Source organism: Callithrix jacchus, chromosome 20, assembly GCF_049354715.1.
Source record: "Callithrix jacchus isolate 240 chromosome 20, calJac240_pri, whole genome shotgun sequence".
Classification (NCBI taxonomy): domain Eukaryota; kingdom Metazoa; phylum Chordata; class Mammalia; order Primates; family Cebidae; genus Callithrix; species Callithrix jacchus.
The window spans coordinates 10,532,583-10,546,904 of NC_133521.1; the positions used below are offsets into that span (position 1 = coordinate 10,532,583).

General features: G+C 40.6%; 1 protein-coding gene and 1 long non-coding RNA gene across 7 annotated transcripts in view; one reads left to right on the plus strand and one right to left on the minus strand.

The window, feature by feature from the left end:
• Window positions 1-3,199, minus strand: part of TOX3 (TOX high mobility group box family member 3) — a 166,954-nt gene extending 163,755 nt beyond the window's left edge. For 4 of the 5 annotated variants that reach the window (XM_035281614.3, XM_035281617.3, XM_035281613.3 and 1 more), the window contains exon 1: window positions 2,776-3,170. In XM_035281614.3, the coding sequence (XP_035137505.3) occupies window positions 2,776-2,934 (159 nt within the window). In that variant the 5' untranslated portion in view covers window positions 2,935-3,170. Of the gene's footprint in view, window positions 1-2,775 lie in introns of all 5 variants that reach the window. The other variant, XM_035281615.3, reaches the window with a different exon arrangement.
• A 1,803-nt stretch (window positions 3,200-5,002) lies between these two features.
• On the plus strand, window positions 5,003-12,299 carry LOC118149668 (uncharacterized). 2 transcript variants are annotated; one of them, XR_004737225.3, is made up of 4 exons: window positions 5,003-5,155; window positions 8,891-9,026; window positions 9,283-9,408; window positions 10,392-12,299. It is a non-coding gene; the product is annotated as an uncharacterized LOC118149668 (long non-coding RNA). The 2 variants fall into 2 exon arrangements; XR_004737226.3 differs by having other exon boundaries at window positions 9,288-9,408.
• Window positions 12,300-14,322: the final 2,023 nt, after the last annotated feature.

Below are 14,322 nucleotides of genomic sequence, written 5' to 3' on the forward strand. Positions count from 1 at the left end.
TCTCTTGAGTCTTCACACCTGTGCACCTCTTCCAATTCCTCCTGATACCCATGCTGAGGCTGCAGCCTGAGTAGCAGGAGGAATCTGAGGAAGAGCTATGCAGTTCCTGCAGAAGGAGGAAGGGGTGACACCAGGGAGCATGAGGTTAGGGACGCCCCTGGGGGGAAACAAAAAAAGCCACCCCTTACTTTCTATGCAGGCAGCAAGAGGGAGTGAGGTTAGACATGAAATAGATCCCCAGGGGTCTGTCGCTATTGCTCCCTCTCACAGCTGAGAAGTTGTGAAAATCCATTTTGTGACACTCACGTAGCTATGATGAGCTTTGAAAAAGAACTGAAAATGTGTAAAACATTGACAACGGCCCTGTGCTCTTCTCCCCGGGAACTAAGAAGCTTTATCCTCATGAGGTATAAATTATGAATCTCATGACAAGTATCCAGAGGTAACAGATGTCAGCCCATTTACTGACACTGCTTTGTCCCCACTCACAGGAGACACTGCTAATTGGTTACAATGTATTTAGTATTTTCTCACCAACACAAGGTCATACTTCAGACCTTCTTTTCAATAGCCCATATATTCACAGGGTACAAAATTCAAAAAAATACAAAAAAGAGATATACTTGAGAACTCTCCCTCCCACCCCTGATTTCAAACCATCCTGTTCCCCTCCCCAAAGAGAGACCAATGTACCTGGTCTCAGAATCTTTTGTGAGGCAGCATTTTAGGCAACCGATAGCTTTGAAAGGTGAAACTGGTCAGATTTAGAATCTAGTTCCATTTCAGAAGAGTGAGCCCACTGTGCTTCAGCCAGTAGTGAGCTGAGATAAAGCAGACTTAGCTCTGTAGCAGTGATAGAGGTCCAGAAAACACGTTACATCAAGCAAGGGGCATTGCTTTGCCCACAATGACCATGACATTCCTGAGCAACATCTGGATTTCACAGGGGCTGATGTCCACTGAACAGGGCGGTACTGTCAGAGCTCCAGCCTCTGCTGGAAGACGTTTCAATGGACTATCTTAGGCTTGCTCTTGGGGGAAATTTCACAAAGCTGTGAATATTGACACAGCCTTGAGAAAGCAAGGGGTAGCAGAGCAAGCATCTGGCCTGGGAATCAGAATAATCTGGGTCCTTTGATCAATTCTGGTATCTTTCAGTTGTGTGACCTTGAGAACATCATTTCCCTTGTCTGGCATAAAATGAAGGGGCTGCCCTGTTGAAGAGCAGTAGACAGAGTGGTTACACCTATGGGCTTTTGAGGCAGACCTATTAAATTTGAATCTCATTTCCATCACTTCATACTTAGTGACAGTATGCAAGGCACGTAAGCTTTTCTAACGTTTGTTCCTCCCAACTTAAAGTGAGGGGAATAATAACACCTTTACTGCAATAATTAAATGGGTTCACAATACATTTAAACCATGTGACATAATACCTAACACATAATAAGCACTCAGTAAATACCAGCTATTATTTTATGACAAATTTCAAAGGTGGTATTAGATAGTAAAAGGGATAGACAGAGGAATGAACAACTTGTTTAATATTAATACTCCTGATGATGACTGGCTACCAAGTTGTTAAACATTTTTCACTTGGCTATGGCGGCCACCCATGTACTCCAAAAATAGTGTCATTAATTGTTGCAATCAATGATTACTTTTAGGGAGGTTTATGATGATGACTGTCTTCCACCAAAATAAACCTTTTACCATACCACCAAAATAACCTACGCCAATAGAGAGAAAAGAAAATGCTCACAAGGAAACCAGATTTGGATCCTAAACCCTGAAGATGGGCTCATGACTTTTCCTCTCAGTAGACAAAATGTGGGAGACCTGGTTGGTGGTGAGATGGTTTGGGTGTCATGTTATCAAAGACATCAGACCTCCATTAAGACCTCTTTTTGAGACATACCATTAGGATAGCTGTTATGAGTGGAATTGTGTCCTCCAAAAAGATACATTGAAGTCCTAATCCCTGATACCTGTGACTATGCTGTTATACAGTCTTTGCAGATATAATGAAATGAAGATGAGGTCATACTGAATGACAGTGGGTCCCAATCCAACAAGGTGTTGTATTTGTAACAAGAGGAAAAGAGACACTCATGGGGAGAAAACCCTGTGATTACCGAGGCAGAGATTGGAGCAATGTGTCTGCTCCAAGCCAAGGAATAACAAGGATTTCCAGCTAACACCAAAAACTATGAGAAAGCATATAACACATTTTCCCCTACATCCTTCAGAGAGAGTATGGCCCTACAGACATGTTGATTTCAGACTGGTAGCCTCTAGAACTGTGATGAAATGAATTTCTCTTGTTTTAAGCCACTTGAGTTTGTGGTAATTTACTGCAGCAGCCCTAGGCAACTAAGAAAGTCCTTGATGAAGGTAAATTGGGGGCTTGATTTTTAAAAAAAAAATCATGGAAAGAAAGAGGCACAAGATCTTTGGGAAAATCTGTGACTATTCTCATTTGCACATATTTAGAGAATTACACAACACAAGGACTCTACCAGTAACATTCTGCTAACATAATTCCCGTTGTAGAGACCACCTGGCTGTTCCCTCACACTGGAAAGCTCTTGGTCCTAGATCTTACCAAGTAAACTTCCTTTTAGCCTTCAGCTTCCTGTGCAGATTTCACCTCCCCTGACAGGCCCCCATCTAGCTTAAAACTCTAGATCCTCTTTATCATTTTTTCCTGTTGTGTTGTTCCAAAATCCAATACTGTATGAAATTCTCTTGCCACCTTGCTCCAGTTTGACTCACCCGATTCCGCTGTGGTGGGATGTAAATACCACTAGAGGATGGTGCTGTCTTGGGTTCCACAGTCTCCAGCCTTGCTTGTAACAGGCATATAATTCCATATTCCATCACGTCTAAGATGATCTCGATTGTGAGATGCAGCACCATTACTGCGTGTGACATTAAGGGGAAAAAAAGATGCTGCTAATTAAACTCCAACTGACAATGATGAAGAAACATAACCCAACCTTGGAGATGTTAAATAACAACAAAAAAATATGTCTTATATTCAGTGAAATACGGTAAAGGTTTCAATAATAACCTCCACACAGGGTTCTGTTCCTGAAAAAATCACTTAACCCCTGTGAAGACCAATGTGGAAGTTGTAGCGCTGCCCCTGAGCACAGTTCAAAGAGTGTGAGTAGAGGGGGAGAGTAGGGTAGGTGTCAGGAGGCCGTAAGGGTGTGGCCAATGCATCTGCAGGCCAACATTCTGGCTGTTTCTGAGACTCATGTTGATGTCACAGAACTTCAGAACCCCAGCATGCCCTAGACCACCTAAATGGCCCACAGCCTATTGAATCTCACAACATATGTTTGGATAGCACTTCCCAGCCTACAACACACTTTCACAGGGATTCTCAAACTTCCTCCCTCCTCATGTCCTTTCAGGGCAAGGAGTGAGGGAACTCTGGTTCAGGGAAGTTAAATCACTTGCCTAAGGTCATGTAGATCATTAGTGCCATAGCCAACACCTGAGCAAGTTCTCCTAATGCCATGTCAGGCCTCTTGCCACAGACTCCATTGACTCTAGTACCTAACCCATGCTCATCACAGAGCTTACGTTGGAACCATTGTTAAACAATCTAATGGGAATGACTTTATTCAGCTGGTGAAATTTTGGAAGGATCCAGAAAAATATGAACAAGTGCTTGGGAGCTCTCAAGGGAATTGTCTAACATCTTGGCTCCTGACTCATCCTTAGAAGTCTTTCAGCCACCTTGAACCCATTTCAAGCCCAATGGTTCTGTAATGTAAATGAGTTGCTGAGCAGGTGGGAGAAAAAATCTGGGCCCCTTTGAGGGGGTGTATTTTGGAGCAGTTTGCTGTTTCCTTAACGCTTGGGGAAGAGTAAGCAGTGATCGATAGTGAAATCTGCCTGAATCTCGGAGGCTTGATGAAGGTGCTTTTGAAGCACATCACAGAGCTTGATTTTCTGTTATTTAATGCCAAAAGTTATTACCTCAGCAGCAGTGCAATGTCTAATTTATACCAAATTGTTAGCTGAAATCTATTAAAGTTTATTAACACCATCTCAGAATACAGTAACATCTCATTGCTTCGGCTCCTGTTTAAATTGACCAGCTGGTTTAACTCTATTAGCTTTGAGGCTGAGATAAACTGGAGTCCAGAGGAGCTGTCCACAGCACTGGGGGGAATGAATACAGATGAAACTCAGGGTATTTGGGGTGTTAGCTGCTACCAAATTGCTTCAGGCTTCATCTCTCTTGATGCAGCCTCTACCCTGTTATTCTGTTACCTACTGGATAGAGAGCTGTCCTCAGAATTCAGAAAGCAGTTGTCAACGGGCTGGAACTTTCAGCAGACTAGGAGGCATTTCTGGAATTGTGAAGCTGATGGCCTACCACCAGAACCTGGGGCAACTTAGGTTGTCTGAAAGTAAACAGGGACCTTTTTGAGAAGAAAGTTTTGTTCTTATTGCCCAAGCTGGAGTGCAGTGGCATGATCTTGGCTCTCTGCAATCTCTTCCTCTCAGGTTCGAGTGATTTTCCTGCCTTAGGCTCCTGAGTAGCTGAGATTACAGGAATGCGCCACTACACCCGGCTAATTTTGTATTTTTAGTAAAGATGAATTTTGCCATGTTCGTCAGATTGGTTTCAAACTTCTGACCTCAGATGATCTCCCTCCTCAGCCTCCCAAAGTGCTGGGATTATAGGCTTGAGGCATTATACTTGGCCAAGAAAGAGATTTTTTAAGACCTTCCCCAGATTGCCAGCAAACTCATGATGTCTAGAGGGCACTTCCAGTTGGATGGAGGGAGGACAAAAGATCTAACATTACCAATAGAGAGATATTCTGATCTTAGGTCCATCCTATCTGTCCCCAGCGTAAGGACCCCAAGGAAACCAGACCACACCCATATGGAAGCATTTAGGTAGAGGCTGAACAACCCTCTACAATGACACACAATGTTCCATTGTCAGTGGGCATATTGGCCTTAAAAGTCACCCAGATCTGGTGGGAGAGCCAAGCTCATTGCTTATTGGCTGAACAGTCTTGAAGAAGTGACCTGGCATTCTTGGTCCCAGTTTCCTCTCCAGGAAAAATGACTTTTTGTGACAGAGTATCACACATGAAGCATCTAGCAAAGCCTCAAGCACAGGGTAAATATGTAATCAGCATTAGTTTCCTTATCTTTACCTCTTTTGGCATTTTACAATCACTGAGTTAATTATATTTTCATTTTGCTCTATGCTTCTTTTAAGCTCCCTCATGCTCATTATCTCAAGTCTGAAAAGAGCTCAAAGAAGTGGGTGGAGTGGGAATTTATAGCCTTGTTTTACATGTTAGGAAATCCTTGATTTAGAGAGGTTAAGAAACCCACCCAATGTCACACTATTGCTGTAGAATGAGGTAAGAAGCCTGAGTTCCTAAATTCCGCTCCAGCTCACCACACGGCTATGATACCACGGAGTTCTATAGGGAAGGTGGACTTCAGAAAAGCAACTAGAACATCAAGCCCCAACGTTAGGGCCAGCGCTGCGTTGTCTCAGTGGTAGCAGAAGCAAAATTCACAATCCTAGTGCTTGATACATAGAAGGTGCTCATCATGTGTGCCCCTAATCAATGCACTGATGAATCAAGCAAAACTCACTCCATCAGGATCTCCAGAATAAAAGTAGAAAGAAGCTATGTTACATAAAAGATGAAGTGCAAAGATGGTGGAAAGACTTAGAGCTGCTAAGTACCTGACATGATCCTTCAGTGAATACATGTAAAATGAGTGCCCCCCAGACCAGCCCTGGCAGGAGAGAAAGGCTCCTGGGGCTTTGGACTATTAGTGCCCAAGGGGTGGAGCTCTCAGGCAGTCAGCCTGACTCCCCGCACGTTCTGCCTGGCTATTGATACCAAATCTCCAGCACTTGACTCTCTTTGAGACCCCTTGAACTTTTTTCAGTACACTCTATATACCTGGTACCAAGCATGGGGCCCAACTACAAAACCAGCTTTTCTGTATTAAATAAATGAGGTCAAGTAAAGCAGATGATTTTAGCTCCACTTTATAGCTAAGGAAAATAAAGTTCAGAAAATGAGCCAGTGGAAAGAGGGCTGTCATTCCTTCATCAACACTAATTCAATAATTCAATATATAGACTCCATGCCTGCACTGTCCTAGGTGTCAGGGGATACCGTGATAAAAGAGCAGACAATGTTGCTGCCCTCAAGGAGCTGATGTTCTAGTGGAGGAGGACAGACCCAAAGAGGAAATGATGCTCACATCACACAGCTAAACTGTTGATGGAGTTCAACAAAAGTGGATCCAAAGAACAAGATTTGGGGGTAAATTTAACCAAGGTAGGGTAATCAGAGAGGCCTGATCTGAAAAGGTAGGATTTAAGACACGCTCTAAAAGATTATCAGAAACCAGGAAAAGAGGAGTTGACTGGTAGAGATAGAGAGTGTTTCAGGGAGAGCAACAAGCCCATTCAAAAATCTCATTCAAAGGAGAGCTGGGCAATTTAAAGAACTGAAATGAAACTCGGGCTGGGCATGGCGAATGTGAAGAAGTGAGGTGGGGGACAGAGCTGGAGAGGTAGGTGGGACTGGATTCCATACAGCTTGGTAGGTCATAGATTTCGGTGTAAGTAGAACTGGAACCTCAATGGAAGGGTATTAAATGAGGAAGTGACATGTCTAATTTATAATTTAAGATTACTTTCTGCTGTAGGGTGAAAATGGGGGGGTGACAAATGGACATACATGTTAGGTCATGGACTTTATTGTAAATAAAATTGGAACTTCAGTGGAGAGGTGTAAAACAGGAAAGTTACATGATTAATGCACAATTTAAGAAGATCGCCCTCTGATCTAGGGTGAGAAATGGATGGGAGAGGGGGCCAAGCATGGAAGCAGGTTGGTGAGTTGGGAGGCCATTTCAATTGGAGCAAGAGATGATGGTGGCTTTTCTTGGACAGGTAGAGACCTAATAGGAGGCTTTACTGCAGTCAGAGAGTAGGTAAGGCTTCAACTAGAACCAGAGCTGAGGTCTCCTGATTGTCCAACTCTATCCTTTAAACTGACCATGCTCTGATAGTGCATGGGACAAAGGAAGATGACTGGTGGGGAAATAAGAAGGTCATTAAGAGAATACATCTAGAACACTGCACCCAAACTAGAGTCCTCAGCCCCTGAGGGTCCACACACATTCTCTCCAAAATAAATTTTCATTGTCACATGAAATGTCAGAGACAAGCAAGAGGAAATCAATAGGAGCATGTTATGGATCATTTGCATGACCACTTTCTCGTTGAGTTCAGCCATGTGATTTCAGAAAAGACTTTGCTTTTATGATTTTGCCTTCCTGCGGGCTCCTAATACTACTACTTATGTTCTCTGCAGAAATGAACAGAGAATGATCCAGTGCAAAAACTCATAGGAAATGATTAATTCATGCCAAGTGATGAGAACTAGAGAAGAGAGATGAGAGCATTGTTCGTACACGATGGCCTAGATCTCCTACCCCAAGAGAACTTGCACCAAAGCCCAAGGTGCAACAGTCATGTTTAAAGAGAAGATTCCATTTCAGCCAGACAACATGATCCATCATTTTATTTAATATTGTTCATTTGAATTTTATTAGATGTGCAATGATGCTTGTATCTAATTTGTTTTGGTTTCATAATTGACTAAAACTTATTGTTTTAGTCACAAAGAGTTTCTATCCGAATTTATGTTCATTTATTAATATTTTAATAACTCTTTTATATCCTCATTGAGATCCATGATAATTCTTTTCCTCTCAAAAGGGTCTCTATATAACTCAAGTTTGAGAAACCCTAGTCTCCATGAAATAAAAATCAAACAATGAGCTGCCCAATTCTGTATCACATGAATTTGCTTTTTAGTGGTGGTAGGGAGGAAGAAGGAGTGCCAGGAAGAGAAATCATTTGTTCTTTCTGCAACAACTCCCAGACGGTAGAAAATCTGCTAAAAGTTAAGTTTAAAATAATGGGCTTAAATTATGTTAACTTATCATTGGATTCTACCATTACAGTGGGGTATAGTTTCTAACTCTTAAAATATAAAGCAAGTTGTGGTTTTCAGAATCCCATAGGAAGAAGCTCAATGCGTGCAACACATCAAGTTTTCCTTCTAACACTGGAATGATTGTGGATTCTTGGGTCTGGTTCCTGACAAGTAGTTAGCTTGGAGGCAAGTGCCATGCCCAGTGGAAACTAAGTTCCTATTCCCCTTTTCACCCACATGGAATGGAACTGTGGGTGAACTCACCAGGACTCTTTAATTTTTTTCTTCTCCTCCTTCTTTCGGTTGTCTCCTTTATGGTTGAATTCTAAGATAAATGGGCCTATCATGTAAATAAATCATGCCCATAAGCAGCAGAACTCTGAAGCTATTGTACAGGGGGATGTTGACTTTTGGTGAAAAAGAGGAGGTCAAAAACAGTGGGTGTCATTTTCTATGTGGCACTCAAAGTATTCAACGTAAGCTTGAGGATCCTAGGGTGAAAAATTGTAAAAGGAGACAAAGATGATTTTTGCCCAAGACTTGCACATTCATCAGCTCTCGATTGTGCACATAAAAATCCCAACACCTAAAAAAATGGAGGGGGAACGTCAGAGGACCCAGAGCAGGAAAGTAAGCTTGGACGGAAAGAACAGGTGACTGCTGATGTCTTGACAGTGCCTCTGTTCACTCAACTCCAGGATGGAATGGTCCATCCAAAATTCAAGAGAGAATGAAAGCCAGGTGTGATAGCCCATAGAAGGTGGTGGCTACTAAAATAGATTTCTTTTGTTTGGTTTTGTGAATCCAACTGACCTCTGTCTCTTGTCATTCCCAAGGCACACAGAGCACATTCCTGCCCCATTGTTTTTTAGGTAAACATTAAACAGTATTGCACATGGAAAGAAGCCGAAGTGTTTGATAATTCATCAGCAGTGGCAAACCTGAGTGTTTCTGCACAATGCAAATTGCTTTGGCTTCCACACGGCTCCTGTCTCTTCAAGTGCGATGGTAAATAGCCTTCCTTGGGATTGCTATCAAGTATTCATTTTAACAACATTAATTTACAACATGTTATCCCACTTTACATTGTGCTACATGACTTATTCACAGAGCCAGCCTTTCGGAGCCTGATGTTGATTCATTCTAATCACTGCACTTGCCTACAATGTTTAGGTTAATGGGACCTAGACTGGAAAAGGATTGTTTGTGTGGGAATCATTCACGGCAAAAGGCACCTTTTCAAAAACCTGTGTCTTTCTGGCAGAGTAGGGGAGGGAGGTGGCCACTGAAGAGCCTGAGTCAAATCAATCTCCTCACCTGAGGACTTCCTCAGACCAGCGCACTGAGGGATCACTGACGGCAACAACAATAGTGCTAATGCTCCCTTATGGTAAGTTACACTTTCCAAGTTCCGTCTAATCTATTATTCTCACAATAACCCTGTAAGGTAAATACAGTCAGTGATTTCAGAGTATGGGTTCTGGAGACTGCTGCTTCAGTAGAAAGCTGATCTACCACTTTCTAGCCAAGTGATCCTGGGCAAGTGACTTAATAATCTTTCTTTCCCTCTATTTTGTCATCTTAAAAAATGATATGTAATATCGTACATATTTTGAGGGTACATGTGATATTTTGATACCTGTATACAATGCAGAATGATCAAATCAGGGTAATCGGGATATTCATTACCTCAAACATTTAACATTGGTTTGTGTGGAAACAGTACAATTTTTCACTTCCAGCTATTTGGAAATATGCAATAAATTATTATTAACTACAATTACTATTCTATAGAATACTAGATATGCAACATTATATCAGTAATATATGGAATATTAATACTATAATACTAGAACTATTCCTTCTATTTAACTGTATGTTTGTATTTGTTAACCAATTCTCATCCACCCTCCAAACTACCCTTCTCTGCCTCTGATAACCCACACTCTACTCTCTACCACTGTGAGATCCACTTTTTTAGCTCCCACATACAAATGAAAACATACAACAATTGTCTTTCTTATTTCACTTAACACAATGACTTCTAATTTTATCCATGTTGCTGCAAATGACAGGAGTCCATTCTTTTTTATGGCTGAATAGTATTCCATTGTGTTTATATGTAACATTTTCTTTATCCTTTCATCCACTCATGGCACTTAGATTGATTCCATATCTTGGCTCTTGTAAATAGGGCTTCAGAGAACATAGAAGTGCAGATACTTCATCTTTAAAATGGGGATAGCAATCATAGTTACTACATAGGGTTGTTGGCAAGTAAGTGAGTTGTTACAGTAAAGCAGGTAGAACAGAAACTGGCACATGGATTAGAATAGTTCATAAAAGGTCCTGTTCCTCTTCTTCCCTGCCCAGGACAGGACTGCAGTTCTCTGCTCAGCTATGATCATGTGACTTGCCTTGGCTAATGCTGAATGGAAGCAAGTGGCTCCTTCCCCTGCCACAGAGATTGTAGACAGGTGTGCCATGTTGGAGCAAGGAGACATGGAGTCCAGGGGAAAGGAGACATGGAACAGAGCTCCCGGCCCAGTCAAGATGTAACATGAGTGAGAAATAAATTAACGCTTTGTTGTTAGAAGCTTTTTTTTTCAACCGAAGTATTACTCAACTTCCCCTGACCAATGCAGAAAGTCACCTATCAATGTTAAGTATCGTTATAGTTAATTTAGAAGAATCATTTAGATTCTTCTACAGATCAGAGTAATGGTTTCGACACTGCACAGCAATTATGTGATTGAATAATAATGAAGGCCCAGGTTTTAAAGTGGACACCAAGGGGAATATAGCATAAATAGAAATTTTCTACGCTTGCTATGCAAGTACAAAGAATAGGCCCCACTACTTCCTGGCTGTGCCTCAATTTTCTGAGCAGTTAAATGAGACTAGTAAAAGAGCAGCTAGAACAAGGTATGGAGAAGGGATTACATGAGATAATACATGTAAATTGCTCATAAGATTATCTAGAACAAACTAAATATTTTAAAAAGTTAGTTACTATTACTATTAATTAACAATTGTTATTATAATCCTAATGTCACCTGTTTCTCATCAGTCTGTATATACAAGCAATTACATTTACAAAAATATGTAAAGTAACAAAGCCAATCCGGAGATTCTGAATTGCCTTCCTGCTTAGTGCTTCTTCATCCTGAAATTTAATTCCCCTCTCTGCCTCCACATGGCCAATTCCTCCTGCTATGAAGCATCTTCCTTACCAAGAAGGCTTTCCTGCTCACTTTCACCCAAGACTGTTATGTGCTCCCATAGAACCTGACACCACATGTTCATAGGATGTGTCCTGGGTCATTTTACCGTTGGTCAAAGTCTGTCTTCCCAACTAGATTGGAAGCTCCATGAGGGAATATACCTGTGATGTTCACAATGGTAGGAGTTCGGTATTTCTTCATAAGAAAGAATAAATAAATAGACACAGGGATAGATGCTATTGGCAGCCACCTTTAGAAGAAACACCTCTAGCAACAAACATGTCAATGGTGCTCAGTTTCACTAACATTAAAGAAAGGTACAAAACACTATGATATTATTTTCACCACACAGATGGGCCAAAAACCAAAAACCAACATTGATGACATTAAGTGCAGGAAAGAGGAGGGAGAGGAGAGCAAATTCATACTGTATTAAAACATTGGTACAATATTGTGGAGGTAATTCAGCAGTATCTATTAAAATCTTACAGAAATAGACCTCGTAATTCTATTTCTGGGATTCTACTCTACAAAAATAATAGCATGACTATGTAAAGATAAATATGCAAGTGTTTTTATTATGGTATTTTTTTGTAACAACAAATAAAATTGAAACAATTTAAAATGCCCATCTTTGGGGAATTGGTTAAGTAAAATCTGGTACATCTATATAATGAAACATTGCATCGTAATATACATTTTTATTATATGGTTCACTAGAGTAGAAACTTTGTCTTGTTCACCACTAAGAAAACACCAGGCACATAGACAGTGATCACTAAATATCTGTTGAAAGCATTAATGAATATATGGTAATTGAAACATTTTAATGATATGGAATTAAGAAAAGAATATTTAGCCATTTTGAGTAACATCCAATTATTGTTTCAGAGTGCACGTAGATGCACAACTTGCTCAAAATTGTATATGTGAATATATAGATAAATAAATGGGTGAATAGGAAATAGATAGGTAGATTGATTGATTGATTGATTGAGAAATAAGTTTACCCCATGCTTTTAACAACGCTCTTCTTTGGAAAGTGAATCTTATAATGCTGGAGTTTGTAAGGAGTGGAGAGGCAATTCTTTCCTTCTCACATGAATAATTCTTTTAACTTCTGATATTATAGATTAGTTTTTTTTATTTTTCCTATTTTTCTGAATGTGTCAAATAAAAAATATTTTTAGCATATAGTACATAATGATTGTTTGACTGAACAATCCTAATCTGTAAATTAGGACCTAAGACCTCTTCAAAGTCGCACTCACCTATTTCTATAGTCCTCAAATAAAGTCTTTCCCTCTACCCAACCTATTTTTTAAAAAACAGCCAAGTATTCCAATGGACATTTATGGATGGAAAGGGGAAGTTTGCCTATACAAGTACCTTCTGGACTCAGCTCGGCTAAGCAAATCATGCATGAACCTTTGGATGAGAGAGAGTTGGAGGGAGGAAGATAGAAAGATGAAGAAGTCATCCTCCGAAAGGTTACCATTTTGTAAATGGGTTATGAAAATTGTGATTTCCCACAAATCACTGTGAGTTAGCAGACTTTGATTTGAACTCCCTGCTCTAGCATAACTGTGTGACTATGCAAAAATTATTTCAATTCCTTAAACTCAGCTTCCTTATCTGTAAAATGGAGTAATCTATTAGGGTAACAAACCCCAAATTTCAATAGCTTAATACAATCAGAATTAATTTCTCACTCACATAAAATTCAGTTCCTGGTTGGGTGGCTCTACCAGACAGCTTTCTACCCAGTAGTCTATCTTAAACTGAGTTCCACAGTAAGAAGAGGAAAAGGTTTATGTGGAAGTGCTTTGTTAGAAAGCATGGTTTTAGGTAACAAGAGTGAAAGCAAGGAGAAAGTAGCAGGTATAGGAAGAGTGGGCATAAGGATGCCTTGTTGCATTGTCTGCCCTGAGGAAAGGTGGCTGTGTGGTCCTACAGACTCAAAAAAAAATCATAAAATGGGCCATAAGACTATATGTCCAAGTGAGACCTTGAGAATCTGAAGAGGTGCATTTGAGATGTCTCATGCATAGAGACCCAGGGAGGTATGTATGTACATACAAGGGGTATAGGCTTCTTCCATGTTACAGCCTGACCATCTTTACCCATGGCTTCTATGCCATGGGGGGAAAGACAGAGAAAAAAAAGCCAGGTCTGCACGTAGCATATGTTATTTCTACCCACATTCCACTGACCAGATCTTGTCACACACACCTCCATCCTTCATCAAAAGGAATTCCTCCATCAAAAATAATATCTTTAAAATCTACCCTTTCTAAGAGCCCAAAAGAAAAAAAGAAATTATTTGGTGAAAAGACAACCTTGTTTCTTCCACTGGCTACCCTGGCAATCTCTCATAGCTGTTGAGGGCTCTGAGATCATGTATGTTCCAAGAACTAGACATTCCAGGTACATAGAAGACAGTTGACAAATGCCTCTAATTAACATTCTGCAAAATGAAAATTATATGTGGCTCTAAAAGGCATTTCTATATGAGAAAGCTAGAAAAATGACCTTGGCTAGCAGAGATCTCACTCAAAAGTAGGAGGATTGGTGCTAATTGTGCTCATATAATGGACTTATGGTTACACGCTCTATTGTCTGGCAATCATGAAATAAAACTGTGAAGCATGACTTGGGCAGAGGGTTACACACAGGAAACCAGTTCCATTGCTACCAAGTTAGGCCACTGCTGTGGACCTATAAAGGCAGGTCACATTCTTATTGGATGTCTTTCCCAGAAAGTGGGCAATTACTGACCAGATAAAACAACTTTACTCAGGGATTCAGGAAAGAAGTGTTCACCTTTATGCTCTGCCTGGAATTCTCTTACCTTGTGGCTTGACAAGGATAGGGTAATCTTTGCTTATGCCTTGGCTTAAAACTGGGGAAACAGGATAAGTGTTTGGCATCTTGACTCTGCTTGGCATCTGTGATCGTTAATTTTAGGTCTTAATTTGACTGGATTAAGGTATACCCAGATAGCTGGTAAAGCATTATTTCTGGGTGTGTCTGCGGGGTGTTTCTAGAAGAGACTGGCATTTGAATCAGCGGACTGAATA